This window comes from Lipotes vexillifer, unplaced genomic scaffold (assembly GCF_000442215.2).
Source record: "Lipotes vexillifer unplaced genomic scaffold, Lipotes_vexillifer_v1.1 scaffold1212, whole genome shotgun sequence".
Taxonomy (NCBI): domain Eukaryota; kingdom Metazoa; phylum Chordata; class Mammalia; order Artiodactyla; family Lipotidae; genus Lipotes; species Lipotes vexillifer.
The window spans coordinates 66,754-87,625 of NW_006778423.1; the positions used below are offsets into that span (position 1 = coordinate 66,754).

The window sequence follows — 20,872 nt, forward strand, 5'->3', positions numbered from 1 at the left end:
CCTTGCCCACTCTGATGCTGGGGAGAGGGCAAGTCTGTCTGTCTGTCTCTGTCTCTGTCTCTGTCTCTCCCTCCGTGTTTTCTTGTGTGATTGGAGACCACTGTGAGGCAGCCGGACTAGTCTTCCTCCTTCCTGGGGAAAGGTGCAATTTAAAGGTTCTGTCGCAGCAGGTTAAAAGATCCTGGATATTTTGGCCACTCCACTCAGCCGCCTTAGCCGGCAATCAGCGGACTGAGGGTGGGGCTGGAATGAAAAAGGTTTGGATCTCAATGACAGGAGATGAAAGTTGCAAAAACTCTGCCCAGGTTTCTGCTCTGGATCAACTTTCCAGGTTATATGATGAACAGGTCTTAGGACTCGCGGTGGTGCATCCTCCCTCTGACTCGTGCCTTGGTTCGCCGCTCCTGCTCAGCGCCCCTGCGCTCACAGACCCCGCACCTGCCGGGCGCGCGCCCCACCAGCCCGGGGATGGAGCCTCCGCCGCCGCTGTAGTTACCGCCGCCACGGGGCCTGCTCCACCAGGCACATGCGCACTGGCGACGCCGGGCCGGCGCCTTCAGTCTCCTCCTCCGCCGCCTCCGGGTTCCGCAGTCACTTCCTGCAGCTGTTTCCCTGTGGGTCCGGTTGGACTGACTTTTGACAGTCAGCCTTTAGCTGCGGAGGGGGCTCGGCGGGACCAGCGAGAAAGTTGCGGGGAGGGAGGCGGAGTTGAACCGGGCCGAGCGGGGTGCGTAGGACAGAGGGCGGCGGGCGTCCCAGGCAGACGCGGGCGCCCAGACTCCCGGAGCGTTCCGGGGGTTCCGGTAAGTGCGGGCGATCGCGAGCCTCGGGGCATTTAGGACGAGCACAGGAGCGACGGGACTAGGAGTTCCTTTCCGGTGCGGTCTTTCCACCTGCCCTCCACGTGACAGGCTTGCGGTGCTTTTATTTGTTTGTTTATAAGCATTTCACGTGTACTGTTTGGATCATTTTAGGCGTGCAGCTGCCTTGGCCCTCGCGCTTGCCCCCGCCCCGTGGGAGACCGGGGATTCCATCTTTCGTGATGGCATCCTTACGGGATTGAGGTGCGTGTGTATGTGTATGTATGTGTGTGCGCGCTCGTGTGTATGCATGCACATTTTAAGAATGTAAGGTATATGTGGGCGATGCTGAAGTATATGTAGCTTTGATTCAAATAACGTGAAAGGTTCCCTGGGATTAGGAACCGTCATAGCTGAGCCTAGAGAACATTCGCCAATCCACCAAGGCCTCTTCTCCCCCAGATTCTTCCCTTCTTTTGGGTCTTCCTTATGTGATATACCTTACCTCAACTGATTATTTTTCTATTTTCCTCTCTCTCATTCCTTCTCGCTGCGTTCTGATGACCTTTGAATAAGGCTTACCGTCTTTCCCTCGTTTCCAGAATTCCCAATTACAGACTTCCCTAGTTTGTTGAGGTGCCAGTAACCTGTTCCTTTATTGTGTTCCCTTTCCTAAGAAGATTTCTCCAAATGAAAAAGTGGTTGTCTTTAATACAGTAAGTGAAGAGTAGGCCCCAGTCCGATCATGAAAACTATGCTATATGATCATTCGTTTTCTTTAAATAGGGTACACTGAAGCTTTGATTTTCTTTATTGCCCCTCAACCTCTTCCAAACCGGGATATTAACCACCATAAATCCTTCATTTATGCCACTTCAAGCATCAAATTGAATGGCTTTTATGATCCAAGGAATATTTTATTTACATCAGCTATCAAGTTAGTTTCTTTTAATCTAATGTGGTAGTTGAGCAGATCTGAGTCGCAAGTGTTTTGAGTCTTTATATTCCACCATTCCTGCTTTCACTGAAGACTTCGTTTTAGTATTTCTTTTAGATTTTTATTTTCCGCTAGTTTTTTTTTTTTTTTGCAAGTATAGAAATACCTGATGTAATTGTCATGCACAGATGCTTTTGGGGGGAGTTGACATCGTTTCCATTGTTAAATATTACAAGAAAGAATTTTGGACTATCTAGCTATTCTTTAAACATTATAAAGGTAAGATGCAATAATGGGTAAGTCTGTACTTGGTGAGAATTTTTTCTTCAATTCAGGGGATTTTATCAGGCCTTTATTTTGATGGAAGCCTGTAGACAACACTGGGGGAGACACATGCTGGTATTTCCTCAAGTGGGAGTAAACTTTCATAAAACAAGTCCAGACATGTCTAGGCATTTGGTAGCATTTGATTTTCTGTTTATATTGCTGATTTCCTTTATCCAGATGTTTTGACACCCTCCACCATTTCTCTTCTGAGCTGGCAGCTTGTCGTTGGCACTTTGGTATCAGTATGTCTCTGTACAGGTGGTATGTGTAGTTTTTTAATATTATGAATTATTATAATTAGGTAGTTGAACTTAAAAAAAGTGGTCTTTGTCTCCTTAGTTTCCCTTTTCAAAATATCTGTATTGGCATTTGTTTTCTGAATGTCTTTGACTTAATTGAGAGAAATAATATGGTTATAGAGACCCTGACTTTTTAAATGTTCTAAATCTGTATTGCTTTAAAAAAAAATATTCCCAGAGAAATGGACAGCATACTTCTGCTTGAGAATAAAATAATATTGTTGTATTTCTAAATATTATGTTTAATAAGAAGTATTGTTAAGTACTATGACTAATAATTTATGTACTTTGTCCTTTACTATATTATTTTCCCATTGCACTGATGTCCTTTGCTGCCCCAAGACCCTGAATTTAGTATAAAAGCTGTTACTTGGTTGCAATTTCCATGTGTATGTACTTATTAAATGTGGTAAAAGAGACTTTTAACTTTTCAAAATGTTCTTGGTTAATTTTAGTAAATCTATTATTGTCATAAAATGTACACATTTCTATTGCAGATGGAAAATTTCAGCAGCTTAAAATAGCCATATTCTATTGACCAAGAAAAGAGGTTTTAATAGTATTGAGAGTGAAAAGAATAGAGGAGTTTGAAATAAGGATTTTAATTTGGGTTAATTAGAATTGTGGGAACTCAAAGTGCATACTGTGGTTCATTTTGAGATGCTCAGGGTTAGAAGTTGCCATCTGGGTGGGAGACCGGAGAAATCATAGATAAAATTGAAGTGGGATTGGAACATACTGGGTCTTTTCTGAGAGAAACAGAATAGAGACTATCAGTTATTTAATAAGAAGGGGAAAGCAAGTAGTCGAAAGACTGAGGAACTAGAATTATATCAGGGCTTGTAGTAGTGTGATTCAGTATGCCGTTAGACATTTACTTGATACACTATTTCATGTAGGTAATTTACCTCTAGAGGGAGAGAAAATACTCTGATTTTATAGTGGACTCATGAATACCGTCTAAGGCTATATGAGGTGGGGTCTTAAACTCAAGCTTACGGGGAGCAGGCAAGTAATATGAATATAGGCAGCAGGATGAGTGGGGACTGAGGTGGCCTAGAGAAGGCAAGCTTGGCTACCCCGGGACAGTGCCTCTCAGCACTAACTAGCTAATTGTTGCCCATGTAGGACCATGGGCCAAGTGTTGCCAGATCACCCTTTTATCAAGAGGAGCCACAAATCTTTTGAGTTTTAAATGTTGACTTTAATTCAATTTAAAAATGAAAGCAAAACAAAACACTGTATATTCCAAGCAGAGCACATCTGTGGCTGCATGTGGCGTATAGGTTGTCTGCTTGCAGCCTCTGCTCTGAGGAGTCATTGGCTCAATTATTTAAATATTACTAGTTGATCAGAAGGTACACTTTTATTTATTTTTGTCACATGGTAACTCAGATTTTTTCCTAGAGTTCCGTGATATTTTAGCTAGTTCTAGAAGTGCTGGCAGTAATCTGAGCAGTGACACTCTTTATTTCATTCTTTTTGATATCATTTGGATAGAAAGACTAGTTTGCATGGAAAGGAGATATTTGCTAAGGTTCTTTGCTGGTGGTGTTTTTTTTTTTGTCTATGCATGATTATCATCAGGAGTGTTTAAGTGTGCCTGAGGGAAGGCCTGGGTGACCTTTGATGTCCATTTCAGCCATGTGATTTTTAGATTTAATTAGCCACGGATGCAATACTGTTAATGTTCCTGGGCCAGAGGGACTGCATTTGGAGCTGTGCCAAGCAAAATCAAGCCATATCTATAAAGCTGTTCTCAGTGGAAGAGCGCTGTGTCAGTGTGGATTAACACACAGGGGCAGTCTGCTGGATGAGGTAAAAGGAAAGGAGTCCTAAAGATGGTTTGGAGAAGTAGAGGAAGGGGCAGATGGTGTGGTCATTTACACGTCATATTGCAGAGGGCACATTTTTAAGTATTTTTTTGCTGTTGATTCAGATTTGAAGACCCGACTTCTCGTCACCCACTGGATTATGCCCAAGTCTTTCCTACCCAATGATCCTCTTGCAACACGCTGGGCTTCCTCCGCCTAAGCGGCCCTCATCCTCTCCTCCTATGTCAGTGGCCGCCAGGTCTACAGGAACCTTGCCGCTTCCGCCGCAGAAGCCTTTTGGGCAGGAGGCTTCCTTGCCTCTGGCCGGGGAAGAAGAGTTACCTAAGGGAGGGGAGCAAGACACTGCCCTGGAGGAGCTATGTAAGCCCCTGTACTGCAAGCTCTGCAATGTCACCTTGAACTCAGCACAGCAAGCCCAGGCTCATTATCAGGTAAGGGAAGAAGAGAAAAATCAGGCATTTAGTGGGAGAACATTTCAGGGCTCTGCCCAATTCAGAGTTGTCTCTGAAATGACCAGTTGTGCCTGGAATAATAAGATGGCTAAGTATTAGTTTGTTTGGCTAAAAACACAATGTTCCTACTTTTAAAAAAAGCATCACTTTTCATAGGACGCCGCCTCTCTCAACCTCCTACACTTAGCTGTGTGGCATTTGATAGCTTACCAGTTGTTAAATGTAAATTGTCTATGCGTGTTTGAACCTGTGATCCTAAGGAGAACAGCTGTTTGAAACATGGTGTACCAAACTCAATCCAGTGTCAAAATTGTTTAGAAGAATTAGTTTTATAAATATTCTCTTCTAGCTAATACAGTTTGTATCAGTTCAGGGTATTCTCTGTCTATGAATCTTATGCTTTTCCTGGTGACCTCTGTCACTGCTAAGGAAGACACCGGTATCTTTCTGTAGTGAGAATAAAATGACATTGCAGTGTTGAACCCTGTTCTTCCTTTTTAATAATCATACTCTGACTCCTTTTAGCCTTTGGTATGAGCTGTTACTTATTTCTAAGATGTAAAGCTTTTACCTCCATGTAGAATAACTAGCGGAAAGGACAATTTTAAAGGATGTTATTACCTAAGAACAAATGGAAAATTAAATTTTGGCTAGAAAGAGAGTACAGTATTTCTTTTTATTCTAGATTGTTTTCTGTATATAAAATTATATCCTTTTTTTGAGAAAAGAGCTCAAAGAAGCAATTGAGGCCAAATGCCATTGAATGAAAGTGTATCTTCTGGGTCATCATTGATTTGACTATCTATTCTCTGCATGAATATCTAAAATAATAAGACAGTATGGTAGAAATATGACTGTTACAAAGATGTTTCTTCTATTGTGCCCCTACCTACAACTTTCTCCAACTTAAAGTTTTTATTTACTCTGGGTGCAAGTCTTTTTTGTTTTGTTTTGATCTTGAAGACTGATAACTGTGTCACTTTGTGATTGTACATCAGAAACATTTTGGTGGTGAATTGTTTTCTCTGGGATTTAGGGGAAAACATGATATGTTACTTCTCTGGAGTTCCCGTTGTTTGGGTTTGTTTTGCCCTCTGGTGCAACAAGTTGAGTTGATTATCACCCAGATATTGGCACGTGTCATTATTGGTTCATAAAGGCCTCTTCTGGTTTTAGTTTACATTTTTTTTCCTTTTCCCTAACCCCTACTCTCATTCTCTCTGTGTACCACTCCCCACGACGATGGTTTGATACAGGGTCTTCCTTTGCCTGTTTTGCCATTCGGTTGGAGTCTGTTAGGATGGATGATCTATCTCAAATCCAAGACACTGTGCTAGTTTTTGTCTTCATTTGTTCCTGTGGAATATTTGGTTTTACGGCCTACGACTCACTATGAAAAATCAATCCTGGGTTCTAAAGTTTTGATTTTTAGCTGTGTAAAGCCCCTAGTAAACCATTAACTTGGGAGCAAGCCCACTTGTGTGTCATACTAACATATAATTACTCTTTACAGAAGAGTTGTTTACTTTTATGAGGGAAGACTCTCGGGCAATGTGTAATTTTAATATGTGTGCATGGATTGTGCATATACCTCCTGCCTTTTTTTCTCCTAATATCACTTTGTGACTTTATAGACAGTGATGGATGCTTTTGGTTATGCATAGAGAGAATTCAGTTTGAGCAGGGTCATTGGATTCTGAGGCTTAAACTAAATAAGAAAGAGAATCAACATTTATTTAGATTTTTTCTTTTCTTCTACATTTGTGTGTGTGTGCGCTCTGAACTTTTTAGCTGACGATTGATATATACTTAATTTCAGCTCCCTCATACAGTGAATATATAAATTAGAAAATATAAGAAAATGGAAGTAAATTTTAGATAAATTTCTCAATAATCAGAATTTTTAAGTGGAAAAGTTGGAGGAAAAGGACAGCCTGTCATAGAAACAATTTAAGCAGCCAGAAACTAAGGAAGGTTAGGGTAGAGAAGAAGCAAGCAGGTATCAAGAGAGTGGAACCTAATGGAAAATGAAAAGTTTGGGTGTAATAAAAGCCTACTCCTAAGAGCTTAGAAGCAAAGATTTGAATGAAACCAATGTCACTGGTAATTCTTAAAGAAGTTTTCTGCAGAGGAACAAAGCAAAGCAGTTCACGTATACAAGTACAGAGCAATTTCATTAGGATAGCATAGACGAAAGCTAATTTAGACGTGAAATCTGGATTTCAACGAGATAGAAATGTCAACATGAGAGAGTGTGGTTCAAAGAGTAAATCAGAATAATAAACAATCAGAACATGAACACAACCTGGAGGTGGATGAACCAACATAGAAGGAAAGCATAGAAATGTTAGCCTGAAAGATGCATCAGAGACTACACCAAGGGTACATGAATAGGCTGTGATTTTAAAAGGCTGCTAAAGACAAGAGTAAGACTAATGAGTAGGTCTTATTGCGAACCAGAAATAGGCAGAATGGCAATGATTGTAGACTAATAAAGCTAATGGCTGGTGAGATGGTGGGAGTAAAGTTTTATTTCAAGTCTAAACGCCTGCTTTGTAATTTTTAATACACAGTGATACCAAGACTACAAATTCATTATTTCAATTATGTGTGAGATAAAAGGGGTCAGTGGTAGCTTATTTATAAGCTAGAAACACATTCATGTGAGGTAATAAATCACAGTTGATTACACTACTCAAAATGTTTTAGTTAGTTGATGCCATTGTTGAAATCTCAAAGTTTCAAATTGCCCAGGGTATTGTAAACAACTTTTAGTCTGGTTTGAGTGGTGTTACACTAGAGTCTGACTGTATCATGTTCCAGTAATCCAGGACACACAATGGAAACTGCTCAATAAATACTTCCCTTTAAGCTCACTGCGATCTTTCCCTGCCATCCTTGTGTTCTTAAGTTGGGGCTGCCTTAGCAATGACCCATGCGTATCAGTGATCATCACAGATTTAGTTTTATTCCCAGGACTTTTTTTTTTTTTGCCATATGTGGGCCTCTCACTGTCGTGGCCTTTCCCGTTGCCGGACGCGCAAGCTCAGCGGCCATGGCTCACGGGCCCAGCCGCTCCGCGGCATGTGGGATCCTCCCGGACCGGGGCACGAACCCACTCACCCTGCATCGGCAGGCGGACTCTCAACCACTGCGCCACCAGGGAGGCCCTTCCCAGGACTTTTTAACCCAGTCAGCTTGCTTCAAAATACCCTTAGCTGTTGTTTAATTTTTAATGAGGGTACATATTTTTGTGGTCTCAAAATTATGGTTTTAGTTATAATTTAAAGTAAAACCTTTGGAGGAAAAACATGTCTTCATTTTATTAAAATTCGTCTGCAGGCTTCAGGTTACTTAGGGTAAGCCTGTCATGGAGTAACATAACACTGTTTCAGCAGCATAAATGCCTAGAGGAAGAACCACTTTAGGATGGAAGGTCATTAACAGAAATTTAAAAAGCAAAAAGCATGGATACATTTTGCTAAAGCATCTACATTTTAAAATAAAGTCAACCATTTTTTTTTCTGTTAATTCCTGTACTCTTTTGAAAAAGAACTAGTTACTCAAGGTAAATTTTTAAAATCTGTCATAAACATAGATTTCTATTTGTAATATTTAGTAGCCAAATAATAACCTATCATAGTAATCAGGTTAATTTGAAAGAGAGATAGGGACTTCCCTGGTGGCGCAGTAGTTAAGAATCCACCTGCCAATGCAGGGGACACAGGTTCGAGCCCTGGTCCTGGAAGATCCCACATTGCTGTGGAGCAACTAAGACCGTGCGCCACAACTACTGAGCCTGTGCTCCAGAACCTGCAAGGCACAACTGCTGAGCCCGCGTGCCACAACTACTGAAGCCCACGTGCCTAGAGCCTGTGTTCTACAACAAAGACAAGCCACTGCAATGAGAAGCCCGGGCACCTCAATGAAGAGTAGGCCCCACTCGCCACAACTAGAGAAAGCCCGCGCACAGCAATGAAGACCCAATGCAGACAAAATATAAAAATAAAAAAAAAAGAAAGAAAGAAAGAAAGAAAGAGAGATAGAACACGGGGAAAAAGTAGCTCTAGAATTGTAATACTGAAGGTAGTGATCTTAATTCATAATACAGAGAATGCGACTGACGTTATCCCCAAATTTAAAGTACTGATTTTGGCACATACATTTTCACATTGATCACCCAGCTTTGGATAGCATAATCTCTAATTTCAGCTAAGTTTTATGTTTTCAAAAATTTCCCATCTGATTGTTTTTCATATGAACTTGCAGTGTACTAAGAATGGTCAAAATACACTTCATTACTGGATGAAGAATCTCTTTGTGATCCTGTTAGCTGGATCTCACCGCCTTTCCACCTCCCAAACTGAATCCATCCCTACCTCATTTCTTTGTATTTCAGAAGAATAGATATCCCTTCTTCTGTACAAGGCCGATTCCTCATCCTGTACTCTGGATTTCATCACCTGTCGTCTCTTCTTTACCTTAGTCAAATTAAAAACATGCTCAGGTTTTTTCCCCATGTAAATAAAAATAGCAACAACAACCTTCCCTTTCTTTTTAATTCTTCTTGTTAGCAACCTTTCTTTTCTTCTCTCCTGTCCTTAGAGTTCTGCTGGGTATACTTGTCCTCTTTAGGTCTTCATTTCCCAGCCCACTGTACTCTGGTTTCCATTCCATTATTCTTGTGAAATGGTCTTTTCAAGGTCATCCGTGATTTTACAGGCCAAATCTAGTTTCTCACTTGACCTCTTTGTAGCATTTGCACTGGTAACAGCTTTCTCCTTAAAACATTAAAAGATATTTTTCACAAAATAATGCCTACAGAACAAAGTACTTATAATGAAAAGCAGTAATCACCTGTTCTCCCTTCCTTATCCATCCCCTACCTTTTCTTTCTTCTCCATTCTTCTTTCTACCTCCCATCTTGGGTTGGGTGTAGTTTTATTTTGACACTATCAAGATTTATCACATTTTTGTTTATTCTGTAATCAAATTAAGTTTCCCATGCTTCATATTTGCAGGTTGATTCCGACTGTTGAAAATTGATACTCAGCTTTTGCATTATTAACAGTAGGGAAATATTCACTGCAAAGCTGTTTCTTTCTCTTTGTTTCCAATGTCGTGATTCCATGCTACTTAAAAGAGGTGTTCAGATGGGTAGCCCTTTCTTTTAAGTCACCAGTTACTCAAAATCATGTCCATTTTAGTTTGCTTCATATGTGGATTATAACTTTGAAATACCTTTTTGTTTTTCTTTGAGTTTCTCACACTTTTAAAAAATATACAGAGAAGAATCTTATGCCTTAAAAAAATCTACTAGTTTCTTAATCTTTCTGTTTATTGTTTACAGTCCATTTCACTTATCTTCATGAAACCCACCGATTTCCTCTTCTAATTTGGACTAGATATTTTACATTTGGATCATGACTTCATTGTGTAGATTTTTGTATTCCCTATAGTTTTTCATTGCTTTTCTTTTCTCCTTTCTTTTTCTTATGTAATGTATTTTTATCATATCCTCATTTTCCCTTCCAACTCTTGATCACTCTGTCTATTGTGTGGGATCCTTCCCCCCGCCCCGTCTTCTGGATCCCTCTATCTTCTTGCTCCAGTCTCAACTGGTTGCCCTCTGGCTTTGCTGCACAGCTGTTAATTTTGAACTTCTCTTCATTACTCTATGGCTTTGGCTACTATTTCTAAATATACACGTTTTCTTTTTTTTTTTTAATCTTATTTTGTTGGAGTACATCTTCACCTTACTTGAAGGAAGAAAGGATAAATATAAATTTATATTACAACACATCTCTCTCATTAAAGTGAGGGAGGGACTACCCTGGAGGTCCACTGGTTAAGACTTCACCTTCCAATGCAGGGGGTGTGGGTTTGATCCCTGCTTGGGGAGCTAAGATCCCACATGCCTTGTGGCCAAAAAACCAAAACAGAAAACAGAAACAGTACTGTAACAAGTTCAATAAAGACTTTAAAAATGGTCCACATCAAAAAAAAAATCTTCAAAAAAAATAAAATAAAAAAGTGATGGAGTGATGAATGGGAAATAAATTTTTCTGAGCCTTTGTGTTTCTAAAAATGCCTGTATTATATCTTCATATTTGACAGTTCAGTTCCAGGCTGAAAATTATTTTCCTAAGAATGTTAAAGGCTATACTGCATTTTTTTGTGTTTGTATATGTGTGTGTTTTGTTTTGATTTGTTTTGTTTTTTGTCTTCCTAGTGTTGCTGAAGAGAAATCTTATTCAGATTCTTATTCTCTTGTGGGTGACCCACTTTAATTTGGACCTTTTTTTTTCTGGAAGTTTTTAGGCTTTCCTTTTTATCCTTGGTATCTGAAATTTCACAATGATGGATGTGTCTAGGTCTGGGTCTTTATTCATTTGTCCCTGTCAGCACTAGTGGATCCTTTCAGTTTGCATACTCCTGTTTCTCTTGAACTCTGGGGAATTTTCTTTGGTACTGTTTCCTTGATAATATTCTTCTCTATATTTTCTCTCTCTTTTTTTTTCCCCGGTAATTCTGTTAGCTCTGTCTTGGATTAGCTGGATTGATTCTTCATACTTCTTATCTCTTCTCTCTTATTTCTTTAATTTCTGAGAGATATTCTTAAATTCTAATGCTATGTTGAATTTTTTTTTATTTTGACAATCATATCTTTAATTTTTAAAGATCTTTTGATTTCTTATTATTTTCTTTTCTAGCATCTGTTTTATAGGATATTAGTTAAGAACATGAAATCATGGACTTTGGTGTTAGGCTAGTGTTCAAGTTGTAGTCTTACTACTTACTAGATGTATGATATTGGAAATATTTCCTCATTTCTCTATGCCTCATAAAGATGATGATGATAATGATGATACTTATAATACCTGCAAGTTAGTATGTTTAAGACATTTAGAACAGTTCCTGGTACCTGAGTTAGTCTTTAATTGTGTTTAGTTGTCCTAAGGTGCAATGGAGCATGTTGGTATGGGCTCTGGAACAAGCGTGTTCCCAGCTCTGGCATTTACTTGTGGCTTTGGGCAAGTTTTATTTTATTTTATTAACTTTTTAATTTGAGTAACTTTTAACTTACAAAACACTTCTAAAAAATTTCTGAATGCACCTCATCAGATTCTCCAAATTTAATATTTTATATAACTGCAGTGTAATTAGCAAAATCAGGAAATCAACACTGATAACAACAATATTATCTAATCCACAGACTGTTTACATTTTGCCAATTGTCTACTAATGTACTTTTTCTGATTCCAGGATCCAATCCAGGATAAAATTTTGCATGTAGTTGTTGTGTATTCTTTAATCTGGATGGGTTAAGTTTTTCTGTGCTTTTTACCATCTTGCAGTTTTTGAAGAGTTGTTTTGTAGAATGTCCCAATTTGGGTTTGTTTGTTGTTTTCTCATGCTTAAATTCAGGTTATGTGGTTTTTTGGACAGGAATACCATAGAACCAAGGTTGTGTCCTTCCCAGTTCCTCATATTGGGAAGGACATTATGTGCATATTTTGCATCACTGGTGCTGTTAACTTTGATCACTGGTTAATGTGGTGCCTGCCAGGGTTCTCCTTTGTAAAGTTATTATTTTTCTTCTCATGTTTAATAAGTATCATATGGGGGGATACTTTGAGACTATGTGAATATTTCTCATTATATTTTTACTCAGTGATTTTAGCATCTATTGATGATTCTTCCCTGCAACGATTATTACTGTGGTGTTTGCCAAATGGTGATTTTTCTGTTTTAATCATTCTTTTTACATTTATAGTTAGAATTTTACTTTAAAGAAGAACTTTTTTCTTCTTAATTAGTTAATTAATTAGTTAATTAATTAATGAATATCACTATGGATTATGGATTCTTATTTTATTCCAGGGATATAAACACTTAGTATAATTTATTTTGATGTTTTAACTGTCTCACATTTGACCAGTGTGTTTCCCTTCAGGCTGCTGCTTATGTTCTTTTGATATGTCTCCATAATTTTTTGCATAGTTCCTTACTTTCTGACAATACAAAATATTCCAGTATTTAGTTGTACCTTCCCCATGCCAACCATTTCTTCAAGGAGCCAGGTTTCTTTTATTGGATAATGGTATTTAGAAACCAAAATCTAAGTGTTAGGTGTGCCCTTTGGTACTGGAGTGTCATTGCTTCTAGATCTTCTCATGACAGAGCTAGTAATATATATGTATGCATACATACATTTGTATTTATCTATACGTACACATATTGAAAACTGAGTTCAGGCTGATGCTTAAAATTTCAATACAACATGACAGTGTTCATTCCAGCTTTCCATCTTATCTTAATGTTTAACTCCTTTCTTTGATAGTGAGAAACCTGGACTTTCATTATTCACAACAGGGATTGATAATCTATGTCCTTTTGAAAAACAAGCCTACTAATGAGAAGAAAATATTTGTGCATTGTTCTTTTTGTCTTTAGCATTACAGTGTGTAGTTAAAATACTGTTTTACAAAGTTACTTAGTTTACAAAGGTGCTGCCTGCTAGGTTTGTCCTTTGTAAAGTTACTGTTTTTCTTTTTGTGCTTAATAAGTATCATGGGGGAGATACTTTGAGACTATGTGAATATGTGAATAGTTTTTTTCTTCCCTCCGCCTTCAGTGCAGTTATGGTATTTATTTTTTCATACAGTTAGGCTTATTTCTGTTTGTATGTATTTCATTTTGGGTCTTCCCCAATTCTTGTTGGCTTTGATTCTTTTTCTAAGTCTGTAAAATGTTAACATAGTTCTAAAAGTCAGAATCATACATAAAGGTATATTTAGAAAAGTGTCACACCATACCGTCCTTTGTAGTCCACTTTCATTTTCTTATTGTTTATACTATTTAAAATGATTTCACCAGCCTGTTTGGTTATTTAATGTTTTACTGTCTGGTTTGTCAGTTTTTAATGGTATCCTGACAGTTGCCTATTGCAGAATCAATAGCTTATTCTACTTTCCTCTTTCCTTTTTCTTCCCATTTTTTGTTGCATTATTTCCATTGTATCATACTGTATAATATTTGAACATTGATCTTTCACCCTCATCTTCACCTTTTATTTGGTCTTTGATACAATTAGACATATGGAAATACTTACCATCAGCCCTTTTGCTGAAGTTTTCCCAGTCATTTCTTTGTTGAATGAAACTCTAATAGGTTTCTGAAGAGTGACTTTTAAGTATTGAATTCCTAAGGTCTTATATATTTAAAACTGTTTTTCTATAGTCTTGACACTTGATACAGGAAGAGTTGGCTGGACATAAAATCCTTGTTTCGCACTTTATTTTTTTTAAAATGCTGCTCCATTGTTGCCTTGTTTTGCATATTGTGGATGTCATTCTAATTCTTTTGCCTTTGTAAGTTATTTGATCTTTTTGCCTGGAGAGCTTGAGGACTTTTTTCTTTTTCTTTGAAGTCTCATACCTTTTAAAAGATCTACCCCAGATTTGCCTGTTTTGGTTAATTTTCCCAGATACCTGGTATGCCTTTTCAGTATGTAGATTCAGATCTTCATTTACTTTTGGACAATTTTAGACAATTTTGAACAATTATAGTTTCAAATATTAGTTTTTCTTTTTTTTTTGGCCATGCTGAGTGGCATGTGGGATCTTAGTTCCCCACCCAGGGACTGAACCTGCACCCCCAGCACTGGAAGTGCAGAGTCTTAACCACTGGACCGCCAGGGAAGTCCCTCAAATATTAGTTCGGTTTGATTGTTTTGCTTTTCTTCTTCAGGGATTCCAGTTTTACATAAGTTATTCCTTCTTTACTTGTCTTCACTTCCATTGCTTACTCTCTGACCCATGAAAATTTTTCCTTTGTATCATTTTTATTTTCTTGACTGCTTTTCTGTCTTTCTTCAATGCCTCTTATTACATTTTCATTTGAGTCTATTCTTCTTTGACACTTGTATTTCCCCCTCATTTTTGACATAATTATCTTTTTCTTTCCTGGGTTTAATTTTCCTTCTTTTCATTTCTCATTATGTTTTGCCTATTTTTCTTTGTACATTTTGAATTCCTGATTCAAGGTCATTTTTTATATCCTCAAAGTTTTGTTTGAATACTATATTTAATTCAGTTTGGAGTGTTGTTTTCTTCTGTTTTTTTTTTTTTTTTTGTGGTACGCGGGCCTCTCACTGTTGTGGCCTCTCCCCTTGCAGAGCACAGGCTCCGGGCGCGCAGGCTCAGTGGCCATGGCTCACGGGCCCAGCTGCTCTGCAGCATGTGGGATCTTCCCGGACCAGGGCATGAACCTGTGTCCCCTGCATCGGCAGGCAGACTCTCAACCACTGCACCACCAGGGAAGCCCTGTTTTTTTTTTTTTTTGAGGGGTGGTTCATTTGCTGAGATGTATTGATTTTTTTGGTAGTATAGAATTTGTATAGAATTCTATACTACTATTTTTTTGGTAGTATAACTTTGTATAGAATTGATTTGTTTTTGTCTATTCATTATGTGGATTTTGGGTAGTTTATGAGATTCTTAATTCAATGGCAACCTCTTCTATCACTGTATCAAAGTCCAGTTCTTTAATAATTTGTGAGGTTTTTTTGTTTTTGTTTTTGTTTTTAATGGTGGTCAGGAGAGTGTTTGCATGTCCTCTGATTTTTGCTTTGTTCTGTTTTGTCCTGAAGGACGCTAACTTTTCCTGTTTTGCTTCTTTTCCCCTTCACCTGCCAGTTGCCAAAGGGTGCCTCTCCCTTCCTTTTTGCCTTTTTTCTCCTCTAGAAGCCACTTTGAAGATACCCACTTCAGATCATGTGTACATTTAAGTCCCTCTCCAGCAGTCAGTGACTGGATCATGTTTTAGTATTTATAAAATTAAGGGATTTACTTTTTCTGGTAGTGGTTATAAAGCAATTTTAGGCCTGCTGCTAGCTCCCTCTTTTCTCTGTCCTTCAGTTTTTGCTGGACTGCTCTTGCTTACTGTGAAGGCTTGTGGCAGGAGCATGAGTGATTACTCACTGGGATTTGATGTTTTTTCTTTTTCACTTACAGTTATTTTGGAGTCTGGGCGTTCTGTGGCTTCTAGTTGTATGGAGGACATGGTTTTTGTGCAGTTTTATTTGTTTTTCTTATTGTTCTATATTGTTCATAGAGGATATATGTAGAAATGCAAATCTGGGCAGCCTCTACCTAGCTATCTGAAAGCTCTTGGGCAAATTTTTAACTCTCTGAACTTAGTTTCCTCATATGTAAAATAGGGATAATAATTATACCTCCTTGATAGGGATTTTGTGAAGGTTAAATGAGATAATATTTATGAAGTGTTTATAATACTGCCTGTCACATAAGTGCTCAAAATTGTTAATTGCCATTATTATTGTTATGTATGGATGCAATATCTGCTCGAATACTACTGTGGATACTGCTTTGGAAATAAAACGCTTGACACTATCTGAAGTTGATCCGTCCTGTAGTCCTGTGTACCTCATCTTCTTCTGCCTTTTTATGGACTATGCTTCTATAGCTATGCTTTAGCTCCTGCATCATCTCTTCTTTTGTTTTTATTGACTTCCTCCTGTTGTCATGCAAAGAAGCCTAAGCCGTCTTAAAAAAACTCTTCTGTTGACCCATTTCCGCTTCTAACTCTGTACCCTATTTCTCTGCTCCCTGTCATGGTAGAACTCTTCTATATAGCTGCCTATATGGGTTGTCTCCATTTTCACATCTCCCATTCTCTCTCTAAGCCACTTCATATGACCTTTTATCCCCTGCTTCTCTACCAAAGTGGTTCTTACCAAAGTTATTCTTGACCTGTGTCTTTTCAAATCCAAGTATTACTTCTCTGTCCTGACCTGGTGAACCACTCCTTTTTTTGTTATTGGTGTTTTAAAATCATTTTGAAGTCCCTCAGACATAAAATGTATTTAAAATAATATAATGAACATGTGTATTTGCCATCTAGCTTCAAGAGTGAAAATTATCAATTCAATTGAAGCTGTGTCCTTTCCCAACAGTAGATGCTCCTATGCTCCCAGATGTAGCCACTATACTAAGTTGGTATTTATTGTCCATGCCCCCCACTTTTTTGTACTTTTGCTACATATGTATCTTTATATAAAAAAATGTAGTGGTTTTCATATTTTAACCTCCAGATTAAAATGATTACTCTTACATATCTTCTTTTCCAACATGTTCTTTTTATTCAGCATTTTGTTATGAGAATCATTTATGTTGACACGCATGGCCTAGGATGTGTACTTTCACTACAGTATAGTGTTACATTGTATGAACAGTTTATCCATTATCCTGTAGTTGGACACTTAAGTTGTTTCCACTTTTCAGTGGTTACAAACCGTCCTTCTGGGAACATTTATTATAGGTACCTCCTTATATGTGTGTTTCTGTTTTGTAATACCTGGAAGTAAAAGTTCCTGGGTTAATAATGTATATACTTAGACTCTTCTTTTGAAACACCTTGTTCTAGACTTCCACAATGCCACACTTCTCTGGTTTTCATTTTACTTCATAAACCAGGCATTCTCAATCTCATTTTTCTGGATCCTCATTCTCTACTGCACTATATTGATTCATCCTAGGGCTTTGTCTTTGGCTCTCTTCTCTGTCTTCACATTTCCCATGATCTTCATCAAATGTGATCCAGTCATGTAACTGCTTTGCTTAAAGTCATTCAGAGGCCCCCCTACTGCCTCTAAAGTCTGAGCTCTGTATCATGGACAAAACCATGAATAATTAGCTCCCTGTGTATATCCTACCTCTTTTCCAAAGGATCCTGAAGACCATCTCTCCAGCAGACTGGGCCTTTGTTCACACTATTTCCTCTTTCCCAATTTTCTTTCCCATCACTCCCTACCTGCCTAGTAAACTTGCTCATTTTAAAAGATAACTCACACGTCCCCTTTTCAGGGAAGCTTTCCCTGACACACTCAGGCAGAAGTAAGCCATTCCTTCTCTGTGTTCTCCTAGCAGTTTGTTCCTTATCTCCACTATAATAGTGATTCATTTATCCAACAAATATTTATTGATTGCCTGCTATATGTTAGAAACTGTTCTAGAAATTGGGGCTATACAAGACAGACAAGGCCCTTATTTTCAAGGAGTCTACATTCCAGAGGGTAGGAAAGAGAAAAATATAAGCAAACATTATTTCAGATAGTGATAAGTAGCACTATGATAAAGTGAAAGCAGACAGTGTGGCGGTGTGATGGAGAATGTGTGTGGGGAGTGGGTTTGGGCGATGGGGGTGACACCTCAGGTTGAGTCAGATGCTGTTTGAGTTGAGACCTGAAAGATAAGAAGGAGCCAGCCATGTAGAAATTGGAAAGAAGAACATTCTAGGCAGAAGGAATAGTGAGTACAAAGGCCCTAGAGTCCATGTGTTTGGCATGTTTAAGGAACAGCATGATGGGCTGTGAGGCAGGAACGTGATGAGGAGGAAGGGGTGCTGTGTGAAATCAAGTCCGAGAATAGACAGGACCAGATCCAATAGGACTTACAGGTAGGAGTTGTGGATTTTAGTTTATGTGTACTGGGAGGCCATCGGAAGATTTTAAGTGAGAGGTGACAAGATGTGACTTATGTCTAGAATTGTCAGTATGGCTTCTATGAGGAGAATGCTAGGGGGCTGAGAGTGTAGAGCAGAGACCATTAGGGGGTGCTGCCTACTACAAATGAAAAACGTTGGTAGCTTGGATTACTGTGGCATTTGAGTGTCCATGGAAAGAAATGGAATGACTTAGGAAATATATTTTGGAGGTAGGCTGACAAGACTTGCTGATGGATTGCATGTTTTGGCTTTAAGGAGGGATGGACTCAAGAAAAGGCCCCCTCGGCTCTTCTTGAGTAACTGGGTGGAGAGTAGTGCCATTTACTGACATGTGGATGAATAGTGGTGGTGGCACTGATGAGAAAGTTCTGTGGTGGGGAGGGAACCCAAATTTATGTTTTAGATGTTTTAAGTTGGATATGCCTCTTAAGAATGCAATGTGTGGATCGCACAAAGGCAGTTGGGTATATGGCTCTGAAGGTCAGGGATTGTCTTAGTCTGTTGGGGCTGCTATAAAATTACATAGGCTGGGTGGCTTAAACAACAAACATTTATTTCTCACAGTTCTAAAGGTTGGAAGTCTGAGATCGGAGAGCTAGCATGCGTGGGTTCTGGCGAAGTCCTCTTCCAGATTGCAGACAGCCTTATATCCTTATATGTAAGGATATAAGAAGATCTCCTTATATCCTTACATGGTGGAAAGAGGGCCGGGGAGCTCTCTGGCCTGTTCTTTAAAGGGCACTAATTAGGCTCTACCCTCATGACCTAATTACCTCCCAAAGGTCCCACCTCCAGATACCATCCCATTGGGATTAGATTTCAAAATAGGAATTTTGGAGGGACACAAGCAATCAGCTCATAACAGGGATGGATATAGGTAATTTTGGGAGTCACCAACTTATTGATTATATTTTAAAGCTGGGAGACTGGGTAAAATAACCTAGAGTTTGTGTATAGATGGAGATAAAAGAGGGCTGAGGGTAGTGCATTGGACGCTGCAGCATTTAGAGAATGAGAGGTAGGGAGGTAAGAGGTAGTCATAGAAGACAATAGAAGGAGGGAGTATGAATAGTATGGTGCTTCTTAGAGTTAGAGCATAATGACAGCACAGACGTGACTGTTGTATTTGACTCCTGGAGATCACTGTGACCATGGTAAAAGCACCTTTACAGCATTCCAGTGGCCAAAAAGTGGAACTTAGCTCATTCCTTTAACTGCTTACGTATCTGTCTCCTCCTCCAGACCATATGCTAGTCCTATTTATTTCTAGGGCTTAGCATGTAGTAAATGGTGAATAAATATTTGTCTACAGGTTTGGATTTTACAGTGCAGTTTAAAGAATAATATACGGTTTTACCCTCATTCAGAATGCTTTTAGACCACTGACCCTTCCCACCAGTTTGTATCAGCTCAGCCATAAACTTGTGAATAATAAATTAAACGAAACATGATGAGAGAGGAAAGCCATTTTAGTAGAGGTTCACAGTGTATCCTGAAGCCATCATGCTGTACTGAAAAAGGGCCTTGCTTTGGATTCAGAAGGCCTGGCTCAAGCTCCGGCCCCATTGCTAGGCCTCCTGAAGGTATTGGGGGCAAGTTCCCCACACTCTCTGGATTGCAGGTTCTCAGCTGTCATATGTGGATAACATTAACAAATTCCTCTTACAGGATTTTTGTGAGTGGCAAATGAGCTAATGCATATGAGAGTTCTTTGTAAGTAAAAAGATGCTCTGTAAGCGCTATTTTTGTAAAAGTCATTGGATTATCCATTTCATTACTGACTTATAAAGTAGATTAGATCAGAGTGTCATAAAATTCATATTTAGGCAGTGGCATATGAATGGCAACAAGTTGGGAGAGGACACAGATCTGGAAAATGTGGGACTTTTCCAGAAATATATAGGAAATTAATGTCTTTTGGCTTTGTTCTCTTATCATTCCCAGATAAATTTAATCATTCTGTTAGAATCAAAGAGTAGACTCTTCTACTTTAAGATGTAATAATCAAATCTAGCTAGAGGTCTGTTTATCCCACTGTTGCCTGTCTCTGAAAGAATAAAATTTATTTATTAATCAATACATTAACTCATTTTGACAGATTTTCCTCACAGTGATTTCTCATTTCATGTTACTTCTAGGGTAAAAATCATGGTAAGAAACTCCGAAATTACTATGCAGCAAACAGCTGTCCTCCTCCTGCCAGAATGAGCAATGCAGTGGAACCTGTGGCTACTCCAGCTGTTCCAGTCCCTCCGCAGGTGAGACACGTGTGTCAAGGTGGGCACTGTCCTATGCACAGATGGTCATGGGTAAAATTTGTTGTCTGTGTGCCCATCAAGGTACAGCTGAGCAAATATTCCTAAAAGGTCCTACTTAGTGCTTTTAACTCCTTGAACTCCGTGGTGCTGGATTTAATGCATGCAAAAATCCATGAATCCCAAGATTTCTGATTGGCTTTGGTTACGGTGCATGAAATGGTGAAACAAAATTATTTCATGAGTCTTTCTCTATGTATTTCTCAAAATCCTGGGTTAAATGGCCCTGAATGTCTAGGCGAAGCCCTGAATGAGAGATTTTTAAACATTTATATCTCTATTGCAGTTAATCCCGTTGACTTAATATTTTGCCTTCCAGCAAGATCAGTTTCTTGAGGCTGCCCTTTTCTTTTTTTTTTTTTTTTTTTTTTTTTTTT

At 38.7% G+C, this 20,872-nt stretch overlaps 1 protein-coding gene across 2 annotated transcripts in view; it reads left to right on the forward strand.

Annotated features, from left to right (window-relative positions):
- The first annotated feature begins 545 nt into the window (after positions 1 to 545).
- Positions 546 to 20,872, forward strand: part of ZMAT3 (zinc finger matrin-type 3) — a 26,048-nt gene continuing 5,721 nt past the window's right edge. The window contains exons 1-3 of one of the 2 annotated variants that reach the window (XM_007451621.1): positions 546 to 803; positions 4,303 to 4,629; positions 20,319 to 20,438. In XM_007451621.1, the coding sequence (XP_007451683.1) occupies positions 4,360 to 4,629; positions 20,319 to 20,438 (390 nt within the window). In that variant the 5' untranslated portion in view covers positions 546 to 803; positions 4,303 to 4,359. Of the gene's footprint in view, positions 804 to 4,302; positions 4,630 to 20,318; positions 20,439 to 20,872 lie in introns of those variants that run through there. The other variant, XM_007451622.1, reaches the window with a different exon arrangement.